The sequence below is a fragment of the Coniophora puteana genome (assembly GCF_000271625.1).
Source record: "Coniophora puteana RWD-64-598 SS2 unplaced genomic scaffold CONPUscaffold_9, whole genome shotgun sequence".
Classification (NCBI taxonomy): Eukaryota; Fungi; Basidiomycota; class Agaricomycetes; order Boletales; family Coniophoraceae; genus Coniophora; species Coniophora puteana.
The window spans coordinates 604,734-624,106 of NW_006913061.1; the positions used below are offsets into that span (position 1 = coordinate 604,734).

Here is a 19,373-nt window from a genome sequence, read left to right on the forward strand (position 1 = left end):
CCCAAGGTATCAGAATCAGAAAACAAAGAAGAGTTTAAATAGGAGTTTCATTGATGTGCTAGGGTGCTCCCAGGCTGACCGATGGCAGCCACGTCACGCTTTCCTATATCACAATGAATGGTCAGTGACCAAGCCAATTTTATTAGTACTTATATTCCAATTGGTAGCTGACAAGCTGTTATCAGAAGCACGAGTTGAGTTTGTGTCATCACCTGCTGATGTCTGCGCGATGTGACCGGTACTCTTCATCGGGTCAAGTCGATACGCCACAAAGTATGGTGATCTTCGCGTATTGTTCGGTTTGTTTACGTGGGAATTGCTCCGAAGGTTTCGGGTTTCTGACGGAATGGAAGAGTCCGGTGTACCTCCTTGTACCGGAAGGTGGGAAACATCTGAACTGAAGTACTGATACTCCGCCAGTGCCTTAAATATAGACTGTCCTATCACGTGTGATCAATCAAACGAACTCTTCGTAATTGTTATAAACACGGTGCGAGCTTTGACTAGCAGGAGTAGAGCACGCACTCGACATGAAGTTCACCTTTAGTATCCTTTTGATTTCTCTTGCTGGCGCCGTGTGCGCTGCACCGACAGGTAAGGTTTCATTTCCACTACAAATTAGCAGCTGCTTACCCTTTCCTTGGCGTAGACAATGCTGGGCGAAGTGCGCCGCTGGTTGCTGGCAATGTTCATCAGAAGCTCGCCGAGCGTAGCGCACCCCTAGTTGCTGGAGATGTTCACCAGAAGCTCGCTGAGCGTAGCGCACCCCTTGTCGCAGGTGATGTTCACCAGAAGCTGGAGCAAGATTAGAGTAATGAGCGACGCGCTCAAGAGGCACGCAAATCCACAGGCTAAAAATGGCTTGCACTCGAACTAACTTCCAAATATTACTAGTCTCCTTTAGCCGATAGTGACCTCGGCATCAAGCATAATGTAAAGACATGCTGGCGTAGTATACAAATGTATGCACTATAACTCATGAATGATTCGGGCACCATTAGTACATCCGTGAATCCCGTAGGAAGTGTCGCGAGTCGAGTTTAGGGACAACTTAGGTTGAGAGAATCACACAGCGGATGAGAGCAGTGCGAGCTGAGTATTTCTCGCTCGAGTTCGTCTATTATTTATACTACTAGTTTGTAGGGGCTATAGGCCTCCTCTACTTTAGATTACTCATACGAATTCTATGGGCACGGCTTGCCATCGGTTTCAAGTGTAGTGCCGTCCGACTACTAAATTCATTACAACAGGAGTAACCTCAGTCAGCGCGCTGCGGAGAGCACGTGACTTTACTCATGACGCCGAGACTGACGTCGTGTCATTCTCGTCTCGCTTTATTCAACAGGACACCCTCTATATCTCCCTTTTGCGCTTTCAATAACTCTGCCATCAAATACTCTTCGAATAAGCTACCTGTGGAGAACGTGTACTCGGTATAGTGTGAGGCACTTGATGAACGAAAGAGAGGTCCTGATCTTGACAGGGGAACTGTTAAGATGCGCTCTCAGTGATATTACCTCATATTCAGGATGCCTGGGTCTACAAGTCTAGGGAGGAGCCAATGAAGGATGGGACGGGCGGCGGGAGCACGAGAAACACGATCATTGCGCTGGGGTCGTGCTTTTGAAGCATCAGCGAGGATTACGGTTAGTCTGCATTTGACGCCTCTCTACTTTTTTTTACTTATGCAGTTCCTCTGATATTATCTCGTCATAGTAATCATTCATGCTATATCAATGGGCAATTTTTTTTCTGAGTGCGTTTCAGGCTCCAGAACATACACATGGCGTTCCCGGCGTCGTTTGCCGACACATAGCCGGGTCTTCGCATACAAGCCAGTTTCACCCTTGACGCACGCCGCTGCGGTAGAGTTACTATTAAAACATCTAAAGCGTCCCTTGTGCCAAGTTTACGCTAGCATCTACGAGAAAGCTACTGGAATCAGAGCATGACGCCGCGGCGGCATCGGTTTATCACCCGCGCGCGGTAATGCTCATTCTGTCTTCCAATTAAGAACACAGAAATCCCCTTCAATCAGGTCACGCCTGGGTGCACCTCTTAGGAATACGGGGTGCTCTGTAATGCGTATAACACTCTCCTCAAGTTTGAAGATCCGCGTCTGATACTAGTTGCTGGCGAAGGGAGCATTCCGCGGAACAAGGTACGTGAAGCTATTCTTCTCTCAAGTAAGTTTACCGACGAGGTTACGATCTCAGTTGAAAGGGAACGTTAGGTGAGCTCGCAGATAAAGTGAGATATATCGCTTAGCTAAATTCGCTCGAGGCGTCCCGCTACTGCTGAAAAGTTAAGATGCGAGCTGGATGCACTCGAGCTCCCCTTTCTAGAGAACCAGTCGCTCGAAAGCTAGTAGTAGAAGTCAACGTGATGGGGTTACTCGAAAGGCGTGTATCACAACTATGCAGACATCAAACATTGTCGTTGTACACTGTTTTGGATAACCGGCCTTACGTCTGTGAATTCTACATTACTCGTATCTTCAATATTTCTGCCCGCTTTTGTTTGGTTTTTTGTTTGTGCTCTTGATCAGATCCCCTTGAGATCAGATTTGCTCTCGATTCGGACATCCTCAACCATTTTGGGCCGTACTCCCGTTGATAAGATAATGGTCCCTGAGCGCTTGGGCCTGAGCTGGCGCTTTGTTCGTCGCCATCCTTTCCTCCCCTCCTCTTTCCCCTCCCCATTTTCGCACCATGGGTCTTCGCAGTCGCACGATTGGTATGTCGTCCAAGTCCTCTAATGTTTACACACACTTATTTCAGCCCCGCCAGGACTACGGAGCAGGGTTTTCAGTGCGTACCATATCTATCGCTTTTTGGCCACCAGCTCACGAAAGCATGCTCCCAGGTGGCGATAGCGCTCTTCTCGACTCCACTTGATGTTCGCGAAGAACACCTTGCCTCCATCCCATTCTACTCCCAGCTTGCTCGAGATTCTCCCCCTCGTTGCATCCGATGCAGGGTTCGCAGGTACGCCCCCTCACTCAAACACCATTCATTCCCCACTGACGAAAATGTCCATCACAGACACCCATGGGCTCATGTTCAGCCACGGTCAGCTCGTTCCCTGCCGCCCGGTGTGCCCTATCTCATCCCTGGCACCTTGGCCAGCCTGACCATGACCAAGCTGTTGCTCTTACGCTATCCGCCTGCTCGCGTAAACCGGCAAGCCGAGTTGAGCAAGCTCACACCCAGGTACGCTCTCTCACTCGAGTACCAACTCCCGCTGCTCACACATTGATCACAGCACCAAGCTCGCCCCCTGTAAACACGTGTTCGGCCACGGCCAATTCAGGCTCTTGACACCCGCAGCACCCTCTGTCCCCCGGTCTCCTTGCGCTGCCCATTGATGGCTGGGCTTGGATAGACCCCTCGCTCCCTTTTCTGCCGTCTGAACATGCGAATCGGTGCGTGAACGTGCCACGCACTCGGGCATACAATTTGTCACAACGTGCTGACCCCGTTTCCCTGCGCGCCGCGCACCCAGGGTTTGCAGTTCGCTTTCAGTGACCCAGGAGAGCATTCTTACATGCGAGGCGCAAAAGTGTCTATCAATGCACCCCTGCACGGAACGCATTCGGGGACGCATCATCGGTGACCATCCTGGGAGCAGGCCTTTTATAACGGTAAAAGGAGGCTGACGCGAGACTTAAGACTCGCACTGGCGGGACGCTGGGTTCGTCGCTCACGCTCGCGTCTCGCCAGAGTTTCCCCAGCTTCGAGCCTCACATCTCTATAACTACATCTATACTTATCTCTGTTATACTATGATTTATCTACTATTTTACTTGCCACACCAGCATTTGATGCTACGAACATGGTAGCCGCGGCATGGTCCGCTTCAGCTTCAGGCAGGATTAACATGATGTACTACAACTTTCGCACCTTCCTTCATGGTACGCCCTCGCGTTATCTTCCTACCTGTGTCCTATTGAACTCAAAGGTGCGGGCCCATCTTTGTGCTCTGTGATCATAGTCTATTTCCCGTTGTGTGTAGATAGTTAACTGTTACTTCTTCAAATCGTTGAATGCATGTATATGTGTACTCTGTCAGATTAATGAGTCTAACCCCGGCATTTACTTCGGTTGAGATGCTCTGCTGATGGTACCTATTCCTGAATCTCATCAATATCCCAATGAAAGATCGTGTTGCCGACAAAGGTTAATAGATCTGAAGGTTCAGGAAACCTTAAATAGGTTTTTGTTCGTTTGATACATCATGGTTGCAAAGTGCAAGCCCTTATGACAGGTCCGACCGACTTGCCGAGACAGGGGAGGACGACTATCAATATTGGAAAACTCAGGGAGCAGATGAGATTCGATTGCATAGCACCGTGACGTGGTAGGCCGTGCCAGTTGGTCTAGAACCTGTCTGATTCTCTCACATGTAGCAGACAACAGTTCGCTAGTAGTACATGCTCTGATTTTCACGTCTTCGGCCATCAATTTTGCCGTAGCGGAGCACGGCATGTCTTGTATCTACATATAATTAGAGGACGGTCTGGTTCCCACGAAATACAGGCATCTGATTGGCTGAGACAAACCAGAGACAAACCGGACGTCTGATTGGCTGCTTCTGCCGCCGCGTCTCGCGTATTTTGTGCTGCGCCTCTTTTGGGATGAGTTTCTCACGATTTGTTGCGCGTCTCGCGTGGCCTCGAGTCCCCATGAGCTGGAACCTCAAGCTAGCTTCAAGCCGCTTCAGCTTCAGTATTCAATATTCAATATCCAATTGCTAATTGTCCGCAGTGCCGTATAGATAGCCTATCATTATACGCGCGCAAGATACAGCATTGATATATTTGATATGTACTTTAAGTGTAAACTGGGTAATACATGGGTGGCCTGGGGGCTCATGCATGAGCTGGACTGATAGGAAGAAGTGAATATCAAAGGTGAACCGGGAAATGGACACTGCAAGCATTCCTCAACAACAGTGGTATTGTCATTTGAAGATTATTCTAAATAATAAGGTGAATGTGGGTACCCAGGTTTCAATAATTAGTTCCTCATTATTGAGAACATTTATCGAAAGCAGGGCTGTTTAGCTGCCATTGACAGGCAGCTTTCTTTATTATCTTTGATAAAGATTCCGAATAATGGGAAGCTGATTATTGAAACCCGGGTAGATGTATTCAACTTATTAATCAAAACAATTCAAACAACAAGGTCATGCTATGATTAAGAACAAATTAAGAAATGCTTGCAGTGGGATAGCTATGCTGAGGCATGTACAGGCAACCCGGGCAACATACGTCAGAGACATATGTGTGCAGATAATATATGGGATGGAAATACATTGGAACTATGCACTTCCACCTTCCACAAGGACATTTATTTCTTGGACTTGCCAGTCTGTATCATAGACGTATGCAGTGATTACTGTAATATTGATGTTAACAGCTTTAGTTGCATTTATAATCACATATCTTAATTGTAGGCTGCAGGAGTATGAGAACTTTATATATAATCTATTGCTTGGGCATGATTCGACCTGATACTGATGGCAGGAGTGCAGAGGTAAATATTCTCGACTAGAGGCTTCCGGTCCCGTGGCTGTCCACGGGTTCCGCACCTAGTAAGCTAATATACCTTAGCCGTATACATGGGCATAGCGTTAGCCGAGAGAGAAGCCAGAAGCGCCACGTATACGGTCGTAAGGGCGAATACAAACGATATATACATTTCGTAAAGCTTAGCGTAAGAATGCGCCTAATTCGACAAACAAATGATTTGTAGTCTAGGCTTCTTTGTGGCATTCTTCTTATGATAACTGCAAAGCTTCATCGGAAGCGGCCAACCTATGATCTTTTGTGTAACCTCGGTCAGAGTGAGTATGAGTGACCTTTGATACATTAATTGCCAAGGCAGGAGACGGCACAGTGAGGCTTTGAGACAATGGGTGGCCTACCCCTGAGGGCCTACCAGTGGGGTTTCGGGTCAGTGTTGTCGAATACGTATCTTGAAACGACATTCCAAGACCGATCCGTAAAATGATCATGGAAAATACGATTCCCTGATGCTGTATCGGTGCTGTGTGGTGTACAGCCAAGTTAGAGAACTTACCACTACCTGAACAAGCTATGCCATTTGATGAAGGATTAATGCAGTTAAAGGGTAAAGGTAGCTATAAACGCACCGCTTCACCAAAGACATAGTGAATATAGTTCCCCGAACGGAAAAAGATGAGGAGAACGATTGTTCCAAGAGAGTATATGGCCCCAGATTCTATGATAACTAACGCTGCTGCTAGCGTACTTTGACCCTGAACAGTGATCCTTCGAACATTCTTTTCATTCCACATTATCCGGGCAGCAATTAACGCTATCAAGTAGACAGTCTGAGAACAGTATCATTCACAAGAAGCGACAGGAAAACATACATGTCCCAGAGAAATTGACTCCTAAGGTCATGCTATACGTAGCATATCCCCATTTTTGCAGTCCAAACACGTCTATAACGACGTCTGTCGCACAGGCATGAAGAGATGCGATGCTTGTTGCTGCAAAAGCGCTGTCATAATGCGGTTTGAAGGGGTGTGCTACGTGACTGACCCATGCTCGCTACGAGGGCAATGTACATTGGTATCATCACACGTTTATCGCCGTTCCAGACGATATGGAGCCGATACACCTGTAATGTGATTATACTTTGACTTGCAGCTCATGCAACGATACCCACCATGAATCCATCGCCGACCCAGACTGTTTGGGCCATATATAACGTAGTCTTAATCACGTAAGATACAGAGCTCGTTGCATTGAGTACGGCTTGTTGTCCCGTCTTGTCCGGTTCCCGTATAAAGGCTTGGACTATTCGGACAAAGATTGTGGCAATATGCTGACAAGGGACGAATGTCAGCTATAAAGTACCGATACTAACACATACACCTACTGCAGATGCGAGCACGAACATGATTGGACCTGCCACGGCTATAGGACGACTTATGCTGACATGTGCTTTTTGACGTTGTTTCAGGACGTAAGTTGATGCAATGAACAACATGCAAAAAATACCTGCAACGCCTCTGTATCCATTCGAACGACACATGAAACAGGCTTATCGGACATACCATAGAGAATACTTTGCACAAGTAAAGATATCAAGGTTGCAAGTTGAATGGACAGGGCCATGGTCGTGAATAGGATGCTGATGACCAGTGATGTTCACTATATATTCGCTCAAACGCAGTGCTGATGAATGCACCGCGAATGGACTGAACGCTATGGGCATGAGCTGCTTGTGGATATCAAATAGAACATCTACTGTGTGGATGTATCAACATCATGGAGCATCGTTTATCATCGCCGTAGGGAATCTTCTCGAGCCGGCGTCCCAAAGCTGTGACTGATTGGACGTGTTTATTATAAGTATCCAAAGTGCACCAAACTTCTTTATCCGTTACGCCGTAAACTAAATTTACGCGAGTAATTGCGCAATCAAAACGGATGGTCCTTCCATGCCCAAAGACGCTGAAGCTTTGCTTTTCATCAAAAGCAAAAGACCCCAGAAGTTTGTTTGCCATTCGTTGACCTAGCGATGACCGAGACCTTAGGAGAGACGCTATTTTTAGGTGGGAAGTCATTGATTCATCCGAGCTGTGGAGCGCGTTCCGCCAGATGGGCTATGTCCTCGGGAAATACCGGAGGCGGTATCGGACTGGTTTGTGCGTTTGGTATTAAGGTTAGGGTTGGGTTCTAGCGGCCCCGATCAACGAGCTTGAGGGCGCGTACAATTAAATCGTTCACTTTGAGCACGCATAAGGATGAGCGTTGTATCAATTGCTAGACAGAGTGACAAAGTACAGCTAGTCAGTAAAACAAGATCACAGACGTCCATCCCTCTCGGTTGTAATCCGATATACTGTATCACCCCTTTAGTGTCACGGTATAGTCGATAAAAAGTGCAAATAACAAGATCAAAACACGGTTATAACCGTTACAACCCTCCTACACTCGTCCTTCTCTGCCTTATCTACCCATCAACTGCGCGAGGACTGTAATTCTCCAACCGCATAGTGCCACACATGAAACCCTTGGCGAGAGACCTCGGAAGTAGCCGGCCTATCTTCGATACCTCGCCCTCGCGAGCTCCATCGACGCCCGCAGCTCCGGACTTGCCCAAGATTCCGCGTCGTTGCTACGGCCGGCCGCGGCGGTTCTCCGTGGTGGCGTAGTAAACGGTGCATGCAAGCCACTAAACTCGTTCACGCTGCTACCGGGCTGCGACCCAGCGAACGTACGCGATCGCGGGGAAGATGTTGGCGAGGGCGTGCCATACGACGACGAGGGGCCAGCAACGGAACCACCAAGAGTGGGCGTCGAGTGATTCTGATTGAACGTCGAGTACGCCGGAGGCGGGCGCAGCTCCTGCGGGCGGTGCTGGCGTCTCAAAGAGCCGCCTATGGCTGTCCCCGAACTTGCACGAGGTCGGCGGAGTGATCCCGACCGCGGCCGACGCAAATTCGACGGACCCGCAGCGGGAAGCTCGTCCTCCACCCAGTCCCCACCACCGTCGTCGACAGCGTCCTGCGGATCCTCCGATGCGACGACGACTTCCGACCGGAGGGCGGCCCGACCCGCGTTGAGGAGCGCCTCCATCTGGGCGCCTAATCGGTCCAGCTGGACTTCTTCTTCGGCTCCCCCGTCTCCCTCGACGTCCATCTCGACGTCAGCATCACCCTCGCGAGACAGGGGCTGAGACCTGAAGTCGAACTCCGGACGAGTTGGTACCGAGAGATATGACGACTGACTGGACGCAGAGGCCTGGTGGTGGCGGCCCGCTGCCGCTACGCGTCGACGTTGAGTGTTGGTAGGGCGCTTGAATGCGCTGCTGTGGTGCGGTGCCTGCGCTCGCCGATGCGGCTTCGGCGAGGGAGGCGCAACGCGGGACCGATGGTAATCCTCAGCGTGGTATGGTGGGGGCGGACCCATGTCGCTAGAATCTTCATGTGATTCGCGGGGCTCCTCCGGATCCTCTCCTGGAGACGCCTCGATAGCGAACTCCTGTCCGCGGTCGCGCCATCTACGACGAAAGTTGGTTAGCAATTTGATTTTGGGAGGATATTGATGCATATATGCAATGATATGAATGCTCTTCGGTTCATCGAGAGATAAGGAATGATGGGTGGAGAATTTGAAAATGTGTGATGAGGACGTACAATCGATATGCAGTCAGACCGACGGCGGTCCCTATCAGGACGGCGCTCACAGCAGTGGAAACGATGGTACCAGCAAGCGTACGGCGCCGCTTCACCGGCGGGAGTTCATCTAAGCGAATGATGTTAGCCAGGCAAGCCGCGGTCGAGTTGAGATGGATGGTCGGAGGCATGAAGAAAGTGAGAGATAAGGGGACAAAGCCATGACGGTTTATGTCCTCCTATACGACGAGAACAAAGGAGGTAAATGCGGGGATAGAACAGGAAAACACTCGTTAGCGCAGGAGATCGCTCTCTGTACGTCAACTACTCGCGAGCACGTGGCCGGAGTGCAATCAGAAATGCGGAGAGTGTGTGCGAGAGCATAGTTTCGAATGGAAAGGTGCGCGAGAATGGGTGACGCACCAAGAGCAGGCTCCTGAGCAACATCTTGTTGTGAATCCTCCATGGCACGATGCTTTGCTGGCGGGTAGAGATGGTCTTTGCTTGGAGAAGAACTTGAGGATTCCCAGCCGCGTTTGCGCGAGAGAGAAGCGGCGGAGGGTGTGGGTAGAGGAGAGGGGCGGCGAGCGACGGGAGGCAGATCCTTGCGGGAGATGTGAGGGGTCGGAAGAGAGTCAGAGGTGCTAGCGGAAGCATGTGCTTGATGAAGCGGGTGAAGTGTATCATCAATTCGGGGCTGTCTTGCAGCCGAGAACGGATTTCGGAGGCCAGACACCGAGAAACTAAATGTGAAGAAAAAAGACATAGTGAGGTCGTAATAGGGACGTGAGCGAGTGAATGGGTGCGTTAGCGAGGTTGTTTTAGCGTGCAGAGGGGTCGGGGCCGCACTCGAGGCTCGAGGAACAAGGAGTGCGGCAGCGCAAAACAAACATGCCGCGGCGCCGGACCATGTGGCCGACGCATGCTCCGTCATTACAGCTGTAGGAAATTCATTTGTAAGCACCTAAACTGGCCTACACTGTTCTCGAGACCCACTCGACACTGGCCCCGAGCGCAGCCACTATGGCTATGAAAGAGGCACTCTCGGGACACCAACCCGTATTCTGATAGCATTTCAACTCTATTCACGTTTTACTGATATGGTTGTTGGCGGGAATACACGCATACAACCACAGACCTTTCGACAAACCTTTCGAGTCCCAAAAAACCTCCGCTCGTGTCAACACCGCGCGGCGGAGTTTCGAAGACGCGTTTAGCACGCTTCAAAGCGTCATCCAACGGTTTGGCGAGCGCTCAAACACAGCGAGGTAGCAGTCTAACTCTCAGGAGTCTCCATCGCTAACTATTGGGCGCTTGATAGCTTCCACAGGACATGACTAGCCCATCTCCCGGGGAAGCATGGAAGGCATTGGCAGATGAATGCGTCCATGGCGCACTGTATGACTCTCCTGAACGGCAGCCTTTCCCTCGGTGCCTCCCAGGGACCCGGGTGCATCTCCTCGAAAAGCTGCACCACGCTATAAACCACGAAGAGCGCAAAATCATCTGGCTTTCTGGAGAGTCAGGCTCTGGCAAGTCCGCAGTTGCGCATACACTCGCCGAGGAGTTCCGTAGCAACGATGCCCTTGCGGCCACTTTTTTCTTCTCTAGGCGACAGTCGATCCGTAACACGCCTGCTCGTTTCTGGCTCACGATCTCTTACCAACTAGGCCTTATACACCCTCGAGCCAAGGACCTCGTTATCCGAGCCATCGCCAATGATCCTACACTGCTGAAGTCAGAGCGGTCACGACACGATCAGTTCACGCAATTGGTTCTCGCACCGCTGATGTTTCTAAGGCGATACTGGGATGGCACAGGGAAAAAGATGATATTGCTCTTCGACGCCCTTGACGAGTGCGAGGGCTCGGGATACGACCACGTCGATCAGCTGGTCGACTTCTTCACTGAGGCACTTCAGGATGGCGCACCAAGTTTTCATGTGGTGATGACCAGCCGCCCTTACTTCCACATCAAGAACATCATGCAGCATTCCTCTTCGGTTTTCTCCATCTGCATGGAGGACTTTGACTCCAAAGCAGATATCGAGCTCTTCCTCCGATCATCTTTTGACGAAATCAAATGCCGCCATTCACTCCCTGTTCCCTATCCGTCGCCGTCCGAAGCCGACACCCTTCTTCTAGTAGACAAAGTCTCGCATCGCTTCATCGTCGCTGCAACAGTGGTCAGGCTCCTCAAGCAGAAACGCTCGTCTGAGCTTCGTCCATTCGTAGATGCTCTTTTACAAAAACAACAGATGAGGTCAATCGATGAGCTATACCATGATGTTATCGAATCTTCCGGGCATCCTTCGGCGTGCCCGTCTCTCCTCGCCCTCATCTTATCGCTTCGCAAATCTATGTCTGTTAATGACATAGTCTCTCTCATCAATCACGATGTCCGTCCTACTCTTGACTCGATGGCGGCAATCGTTTCCGTCCCTCCCACAGACTCTAGCAACCCTGTCACGATGTACCATACTTCCCTTCGAGACTTCCTCTGGGACAAGACACGTTCCAGACACCTTTATGTGGCTCCCTCTTCTGCCCACTGTCGCCTTGCTCACGCCTGTCTCGAGCTGATGAGACGTTCTCTAACCAAAGATGTCTGTCGACTTGGCAATCCTTCACTCTTGCACGCGGAGGTCGACGAGTTTTCCGCTAGACGCGACGCGGTGATTGCGCCTGCACTAGCATATGCTGTCTCCCATTGGTTAGACCATTTATGCGAAGCCACGCAGGACGACCGCCTGTATCAACTCATCCTCACGTTCGTCCAGGAGGACCTGCTTTGTTGGATAGAAATGGCCTCGGTCCTTGATGTTTTGCACACATGTACTATAACTCTCCCGCGAGTTATCGGGAGACTCCAAGTAAGCGCTCACGTATGTCTTCGTCGTAGAACATATTCTGATCCGCATTTAATCCTTCGAACTAGTAGACGTGGAACTCTGTATCCGAAGGGGATCTTGTCGTCGATCTCTTATACGACGCCTACCGACTCGTGAACGAGTTCTTCGAGCCCATCCGACAATCCTCCCTACACGTCTACCATACTGCGCTAGCGTTATCTCCCACCAAGATAAAGCTCCGACAGGTGTATTCGAAGGATATCGCGAGCGCCAACACCATCGCCGTAGAAGGCCTTGACCAACACTGGAGCTCCGTGCTCCGCAGCATCGAGTTTCCCGACTCTGAAGTGCACTGCATCTCCTGTGACGGGCGCCTGGCTGCAGTGGAGCGGCATGAGAGTGGCGAAGATCGTCGAGTCGAGCTGTGGGACGTCATGGCAGGCGTGATGATCGCCTCGAAACCAGTTCCATACCCAACCTACATCGTCCGCTACTACTTCTCTCGAGATTCGTCTTGCCTTGCGTTCCATGGCTGGTCGTACGTGGAACCCCAGGACTTTGTGCAGCTCTGGCTTCTCTCAAATCACGTCGTGTTGACGATGGAGACACCTGGTGCAAGCTCAATTGCCATCTCATCGGATGGGATACGTCTGGCGTGGTACAGCAAGAGGCTTCGAACGCTTACAGTCGTGAAGAGGGACCGCAAGATCGCGGATACGACAGTGATCTTTGATAGGCGCTTGTCAGAGACGGACGTGCCGGATGATGCTAACCTCAGACTGTCATTCTCGTCTTCGGATACTTGGCTTCTCGGGCACGATTCACGCGCAAACTCCATTCTGCTGTGGAACAGCAGCACCGGTGACCTCGTTTGGCGGGATGACTGCGCCGATCGAGATTGGTTCACCACCACCTCCGACGAGCAGTATATCGTCCGCTTGAGAAAGTCCGGGCCAGGTGGTGATGGTAATTGTTTTCAGGTGCGCTTCTTTCCGATCGCGGATGAGGACACCTTCAATCCTTTCAACCTTCTTGGGAAGCGCGGTGTCGACTATACTTCTCTGCCTCAGTACGGAGTCAAGCGCCTCGAGAACTCTATTATCCAGATCGAGAACGCGTATTACGGGATGGACTACTGGAATTGGTGTATCTTCATATCCCGCGACAGAGGAAGCAGTTCATTTGTCCCCCGCATCACATCACCTACGCGCGTCGAAGTTATTGATCCTTCATTATGCTCCTCACACCTTATGCCTGCGGATGACGCGACACCTGCACTCCTTAACTCCGCCTCTAGAAGGAAGGCACTCCATGGCTGTGGCAAGCACACGTTTGCGATGATGGAGAACGCGATCGACGCGAAGTCAAAAGAGGTACGGGTCTATGTCAGAGACCCCCAGCGCTGGAAGCCGGTCGTCAAGCTGCCGCCACCTTGGGATACCCCTTCCATGCAGCGTGTCGGCTTCAGGGGATGGTCAACTGTTTGCTCCACAGAGGGAGACTACATCGCCCATCGGATCTCGGAGAAAATGACAGAGGTCTATCGCGTACATCCTCCAAAGCGCCTTTTTGGCATGAACCACGACCCCGACGTTTCCTACTTCTTCTTTTCCCCAAAGTCGACATACTCTGTCGTTGTCAACGACTCCTCTGCGTCTATCATTGTCTGGGCGGTCCAGCGTAGTGAAATGATAGCGAGGATTGCCTACGAGCCAGCGACGACGCACTGGCAGAAGCTTCGCGTCCACATCTCGCCCGATGACTCCCAACTTGTGTGCATCCAGTACACCGAACCGCTCGCCGATCCGGAACAAGAGTTACATGAGTCCAAGGTTTGGATTTACGACTTGGACAACACCATAGGAAAGCTCGATCCCGTTCATTTCGTCGTCAAGTCAACGACTAGTCCGGCAAACGCACTCTGCTTTCTTGATGACAATACCATACGTATCACGACGTCAGCGCTGTTTCCGCTGCTGAAGTCGGACTCTGTACCTGTCGTAAAAGCAGCGGTATGGGAATCAACACTTCATCGTGGTTCACAATGGCTTTCTTCATCTCGAAGTCTGTATCAGCCGGACTTCAAGCTCAAGCCGCATTGGGTCGAGCGTTCACCTCAGCACGATCGGCTCCTGATTTGGGGCGAAGACGCAGACGCTAATGACTACGTCGTCCTGTCTCTCGAGGAACGTCATATTGAAGACCCTGATGTATCTAGCTCTCGTCATGCCACCCATCGCTTTAATCTAGTGAGGCAGGATCCGGGCGAGACCATGTACGACACACATAGCTGGTCATCGTACCGGCTTTACTCGGACGGCTGGCTCTGGGATGGATCAAGGAGGCTAACGTGGATCCCTCACCGGTACAGACCCAACGGATATCTGCGGTTTGATAGGACGAAAAACATAGTACGGAAGTTTGGGGATGGTGTGATACTCTATTCAGAAGAACTTGGCCCGCCTGTGATTTTGACGTTTTCCTAGGTAAATGTTGGATATCTTGTACATTAATGGGGCATGTATACACGGTTTACAATATCCTGAAATTGAGTTGGCACCCACGTCAGATTGCCTGTTCTTCATCGGTCTCAGTCAAAACTACGGTTTGGTTCATTTGACTTCACGTTCTATTATTATGGTATCACATCTCCTTTAAAAAAACAGTCATTTATGTAGTTTACCTAAAATAATACCAAGTGGGAATTTAAGATTAATTTATAATTTACTCGACATGCTGTGCGCCCTTGGCATGGCAACCTTTTCCTGTAGGGCGATAGAATGCTTGCTCTATCACCTCCAACATACTCTTATGCAAGTAGGTCGGTCGATTATCCCTTGGTACTTCTATCCTCCTGAGCCGGTTTCAGCTACAGAGCTTGCATAATGTCTTATCAATTCACTCCACGTCAAGAGGATACATGGAAACAACTTAGTGACAATTGCGCTCATGCCGCGATTTTCGACTCCCCCAAGCGAGAACCCATCTCCCGATGCCTTCCTAACACACGCATTGATCTCTTGTCAAAGCTACGAGATGCTGCTTGTCAGGAGCATCGCAAATTCATCTGGCTCTCCGGCGAATCTGGGTCCGGCAAGTCTGCTGTCGCCTTCACACTCGCAGATCAATGCCACCAAAGCGAATTGTACGGGAGCGTCTCGAGAGTCAAAATTGCGGCCACTTTCTTCTTCTCCCGACAAGATCCCCTTCGTAGCAACACTGAACGCTTCTTGCCAACCATTTCTTTTCAACTTGGTCTTATGCATCCGCGTGCAAAAGACACAATAACCAAGGCGATTGCTAATGATCCATCCTTGCTCAAACCAGAAAAATCGCGGACCGAGCAGTTCCTCCGTCTAGTGCTTGAGCCATTGAAGGCTCTGCGGACTTACTGGGAGGGCGATGACAAGACAATACTCATGATCTTTGATGCATTGGACGAGGTTACTGAGACGTCGCATGCCACTGTTGGGCAGCACGTCGACTTCTTCGCCAAGGCTCTCGAGCACCACGGCGTTTCAAACAACCTTTCCATCTTACTCACCAGTCGCCCCTACGTTCTGATCCATAATGTCATCAGTCAAACTAATCCAGCAGTACATTACAAGATGGAAGACTTCGATGCTCGGAGCGATATAAAAACCTTCCTCAGATCCTCTTTCGACGAGCTCAAAAGTGCGTTTCCCCGTTCTTTGGCCTTTCAGTCTTGGCCTTCGGAAGAGAAATACATCGAGTTGCTGGACCTGGTAGATCGACGTTTTGTTATCGCCGATACCGTTGTCAAGCTTTTGAAGCGAAAGCGTCCGGAGAGTTGTCGAGCGTTTCTGGACGCTTTCTTACAAAAGCCAAAACTGAACAGTATCGACGAGCTGTACCGCTTTGTTATCGCCTCCTCAGGTGACACCCCAAAGGTTGTGCCCCTTCTAGTCCTCATTTTATCCTTGTGTCAGCCGTTATCTCCTGAAGACCTATCCAGTCTTGTTGATTACGACGTTCGACCTGTCCTTGATTCCGTGACAGCTATCCTCCATCTCCCTCCAGTCGACTCAACAGAGCCAATCACAACATATCATACCTCACTTCGCGACTTCTTTTGGGACCCCTTGCGATCCCATGACCTCTATCTTAATCCTCTTCAAGCTCACTGTCACTTATCTCACGTCTGTTTGGTACTCATGGATCGCACGCTCACCCAAGATATCTGTGGTTTGGGCGATCCTTCAGTGCCTCATAGCGATGTACAAAACTTCCGCTACAGACGAGACACTGCTATATCTCCTGCGCTTGGTTATGCCGTCAACAACTGGCTCCATCACTTGTGCGAGGCGTCGCCAGACGTTTCCCTATATAGTCTTCTGCAGTCATTCGTCAAGACTCATCTGCTCCATTGGATTGAAGCCACCTCGATACTCGGGACTTTGGATGTCGCAGTCGCAGCTCTTCTACCAACACTTGCTACTGTAAAGGTACGTGCCAGCTTACTCCTATGACATCCGTTATTAAATACCCATACGCCTAGACGTGGGATTTTCTGCCTGAGAAGGATGTTATCGTTGCACTCCTTTACGATGCATATCGACTCATGAATGAGTTCTTTGAACCCATCCAACAATCAGCCCTTCACGTCTATCACACAGCGCTCCTGCTCTGCCCCTCCAATACTAGTCTTAGAGAGATTTACCGCGAGGACCTCGAAGAGCTGCCGACACTCGTTGTTGAAGGCCTTAATGAATACTGGAGTTCTGTGGTTCGAAGCATCGACTTCTCAGGCTACGTGCGATGTATTTCATTTGACGGTCGGCTGGCCGCTGTGGATAGCCCAGAAGGCACCACAATCAGAAGAATAGAGCTATGGGAAGTCATGTCCAGCGTGATGGTCGCCTCTCGGTCGGTACGGCCTTCGGAGGGAAACGTCCACATCGGGCGGATTGACTGCTGCTTTTCCCGTGATTCCTCTTGTCTAGCTTACCATAGCCAGACACTCAAAGACAACGTGGCCGACAATGACATTGTTGAGTTATGGCTTCTCTCGACAGATGTTGTCCTTTCTGTCCGGATATCAAGTATAAGCACGTTCGCTCTCTCGTCAGACGGAGGCCGTCTGGCTTGCATCGGCAAAAACTCAACGTTGACTGCTTATGTCACAAATCATGCGCCCACCTTTATTACACTCTGGACAGCTCCATCCTTTGCGGCGGGTCAACTATCTTTCTCTTTTTCGGATTCTTGGATTCTTTCGCACAATAGGCAGTTGCGATCCGTCGCAGTATGGAATAGCCTCAACGGGGACCTCGTGCACCAGACGAACTGCAGCGCTGGGGAGTGGTTTACAATAACCCCTGACGAGACTTCCGTCGCTCGACTGCAATTGGAAAAGCATGAGTCACTGCATGACGGTTCGACCAGGATGTTCAAAAGCTATTCTCTGAAGTTCGCTCCAATAGTAACCCGAAGAACATCATTTGTATCGGATATACTCGGTTCTTGGGGGGAGCAAGGCAACGACAGTGGCTCAGTACCCGAATACGAAGTTGTTCATTTTCCTGGGCATCCAATCATCAAAATTCGTGGTGTCTATTACGCGGTGGATTTTCGAGGCAACCTAACATGGACATCTGCGCTGGCAACATGCAACAGTGATAACATGCACCCAATTCCGTATCTGGCATGGAGGCGTCGCATCGTAATTGTTGACCCCTCCTTGTCCGCTTCTCACTTTCAGTATCCTGAAAGTCTTGGAGTCTTCTCGGGTCAGAGGAGGATCGAGACAATACCTTTAGATGGATGCAATAATTCCACCTTTGTCATGATGACAAATTTCGATGCTCATGGACGGGACGAAGTACGCATTGTCATCCGAAATACGAAACACGGTTGGAAGCCTGCAGTCTCTCTCCCAAGACCATACAACGGATGTCTACCATGGTGCTCACAGGATGGAACATACATCGCTCATCGAACAACGTCAACTACTTCATACGTCTACCAGACCTTCCCTCTGAAACGCCTCTTCAGCATCAATCATGAAGTCAACATCTCCCGGTCTTCCTTCTTCTTCTCTCCGACATCTACATATGCCGTCCTCGTTGATGAAACCTCCATGACTGTTTCCGTTTATGCCATCCAAAGCGGTGAACAGGTCGTGGGTATTGCTGTCAACCAAGCATCAACTCGTCTGCCTAGTTTGAAGTTCAGCGCGAATGTCTCACCAGATGACAGATACCTTGCTTGTTTCCGGTACTCTAGTGCATCTTGGCCACATTCAAAAGACCGACTTCTTCAACCCTCAGTAATCGTTTACGGTCTGGACACCGACAGCAGGAGCTCGGAGACACAACAATACACTACCTTTGACATCCAACCTTCGCTGACCCCACCTCTCTCCGTCCGCTTCTCCAAAGACGGCGAGCTACAATTAATGATGTCACCTTCACAAGCTTTGTTACGCTTCGCACACCGTCCCATAGGCAGCAAAGTCACATGGAAACTTGCTGAATACCGACAGTCACGCCATCCTAGCTTCTCGGACACTTCCTTTGAAGTAGACTTCCAACTCGACATCGTCTATGCGAGATGGTCCCCACACAACGATCGTCTTCTCATGAGAGGGTTGAACAAGGACACTCAGCAAGGAGTCCTCGCATACTTCGAGAAGAACGTAGATCCTGACTCAGGCTCGCATTCTCTCGTACAAAGATCTGGATTCAGTCCGAAGAATCACATTGATATAGAGTACGACACTTCCACCTGGTCCTCCTTCTCTTTGCACCCCGATGGCTGGCTTTGGGAGGGACAACGTCGTCGCGTTTGGATTCCACAGCAGTACCGACCTTTGCGGTATCTGGGACTTGTTAGCGTACGGTATACACACACGATACGAAGTTTTGGGGACGGTGTTCTCATTCATTCTGAATTACTGGAACGTCCGTTGATTCTGCGATTCAGATAGTGATGTACACTTCGTGGCCTAAACTTCGGAAATGCAGAGAATACCCATATATGTAGCTGAATTTGACGATGGTTTAGAACATGGAAACACGAGCAGAGGGAAATATACCGCGAAAGGACAGGTCGATAAATCATGCCATGCGCTGGCACCGTAGTCGCCTTGCCACTGATAGATAGCGCGAATGGACGTACCTTGAGGTGTCGACAGATTGGGAAAGGGTTCGTCCCCCCTGAGGCAACCGATCAATGACGGCCCTGGACAAACTGGCAGAGGATCGAAGGAAAGTTTGCCAGATTACGCCTTTGATACGGGAGAAGCGACAGGTGGAGGTGGGAGAGTTGAACTTCGATGAAGGGGGTGACGACGACGATCTGTTTGGAACACGTGGAACCACAGTGATCTGCAGCAAACTAAAGA

The 19,373-nt window shown here is 50.2% G+C and overlaps 5 protein-coding genes across 5 annotated transcripts; 3 read left to right on the forward strand and 2 right to left on the reverse strand.

Moving 5' to 3' along the window:
• Positions 1-530: 530 nt before the first annotated feature.
• Positions 531-810, forward strand: CONPUDRAFT_155635 (uncharacterized protein; the record flags this gene model as incomplete). Its single annotated transcript, XM_007772497.1, has 2 exons — positions 531-594; positions 650-810. 2 exons carry the CDS (start codon positions 531-533, stop codon positions 808-810), a joined length of 225 nt encoding a protein of 74 aa, XP_007770687.1.
• A 1,901-nt stretch (positions 811-2,711) lies between these two features.
• Positions 2,712-3,812, forward strand: CONPUDRAFT_166796 (uncharacterized protein; the record flags this gene model as incomplete). The annotated part of the gene is made up of 5 exons (XM_007772498.1): positions 2,712-2,810; positions 2,866-2,987; positions 3,045-3,212; positions 3,265-3,424; positions 3,505-3,812. 4 exons carry the CDS (start codon positions 2,712-2,714, stop codon positions 3,365-3,367), a joined length of 492 nt encoding a protein of 163 aa, XP_007770688.1. The 3' UTR covers positions 3,368-3,424; positions 3,505-3,812.
• A 1,969-nt stretch (positions 3,813-5,781) lies between these two features.
• CONPUDRAFT_91325 (uncharacterized protein) lies at positions 5,782-7,150 on the reverse strand (the record flags this gene model as incomplete). Its single annotated transcript, XM_007772499.1, has 8 exons — positions 5,782-6,033; positions 6,084-6,098; positions 6,157-6,341; positions 6,400-6,519; positions 6,572-6,650; positions 6,699-6,857; positions 6,912-7,033; positions 7,090-7,150. The coding sequence occupies 8 exons, from the start codon at positions 7,148-7,150 to the stop codon at positions 5,782-5,784; spliced, it is 993 nt and encodes a 330-aa protein (XP_007770689.1).
• Positions 7,151-7,832: 682 nt separating this feature from the next.
• On the reverse strand, positions 7,833-9,754 carry CONPUDRAFT_138211 (uncharacterized protein). Its single transcript, XM_007772500.1, has 3 exons — positions 9,580-9,754; positions 9,178-9,286; positions 7,833-9,041 (listed from the first exon to the last, which is right to left on the reverse strand). Exons 1-3 carry the CDS (start codon positions 9,620-9,622, stop codon positions 8,081-8,083), a joined length of 1,113 nt encoding a protein of 370 aa, XP_007770690.1. The 5' UTR covers positions 9,623-9,754; the 3' UTR covers positions 7,833-8,080.
• A 721-nt stretch (positions 9,755-10,475) lies between these two features.
• Positions 10,476-12,472, forward strand: CONPUDRAFT_126691 (uncharacterized protein; the record flags this gene model as incomplete). Its single annotated transcript, XM_007772501.1, has 2 exons — positions 10,476-12,028; positions 12,097-12,472. Coding segments are annotated over exons 1-2 (1,914 nt in total), but the record flags the coding sequence as incomplete, so codon positions are not given.
• Between the last annotated feature and the right edge of the window lie 6,901 nt (positions 12,473-19,373).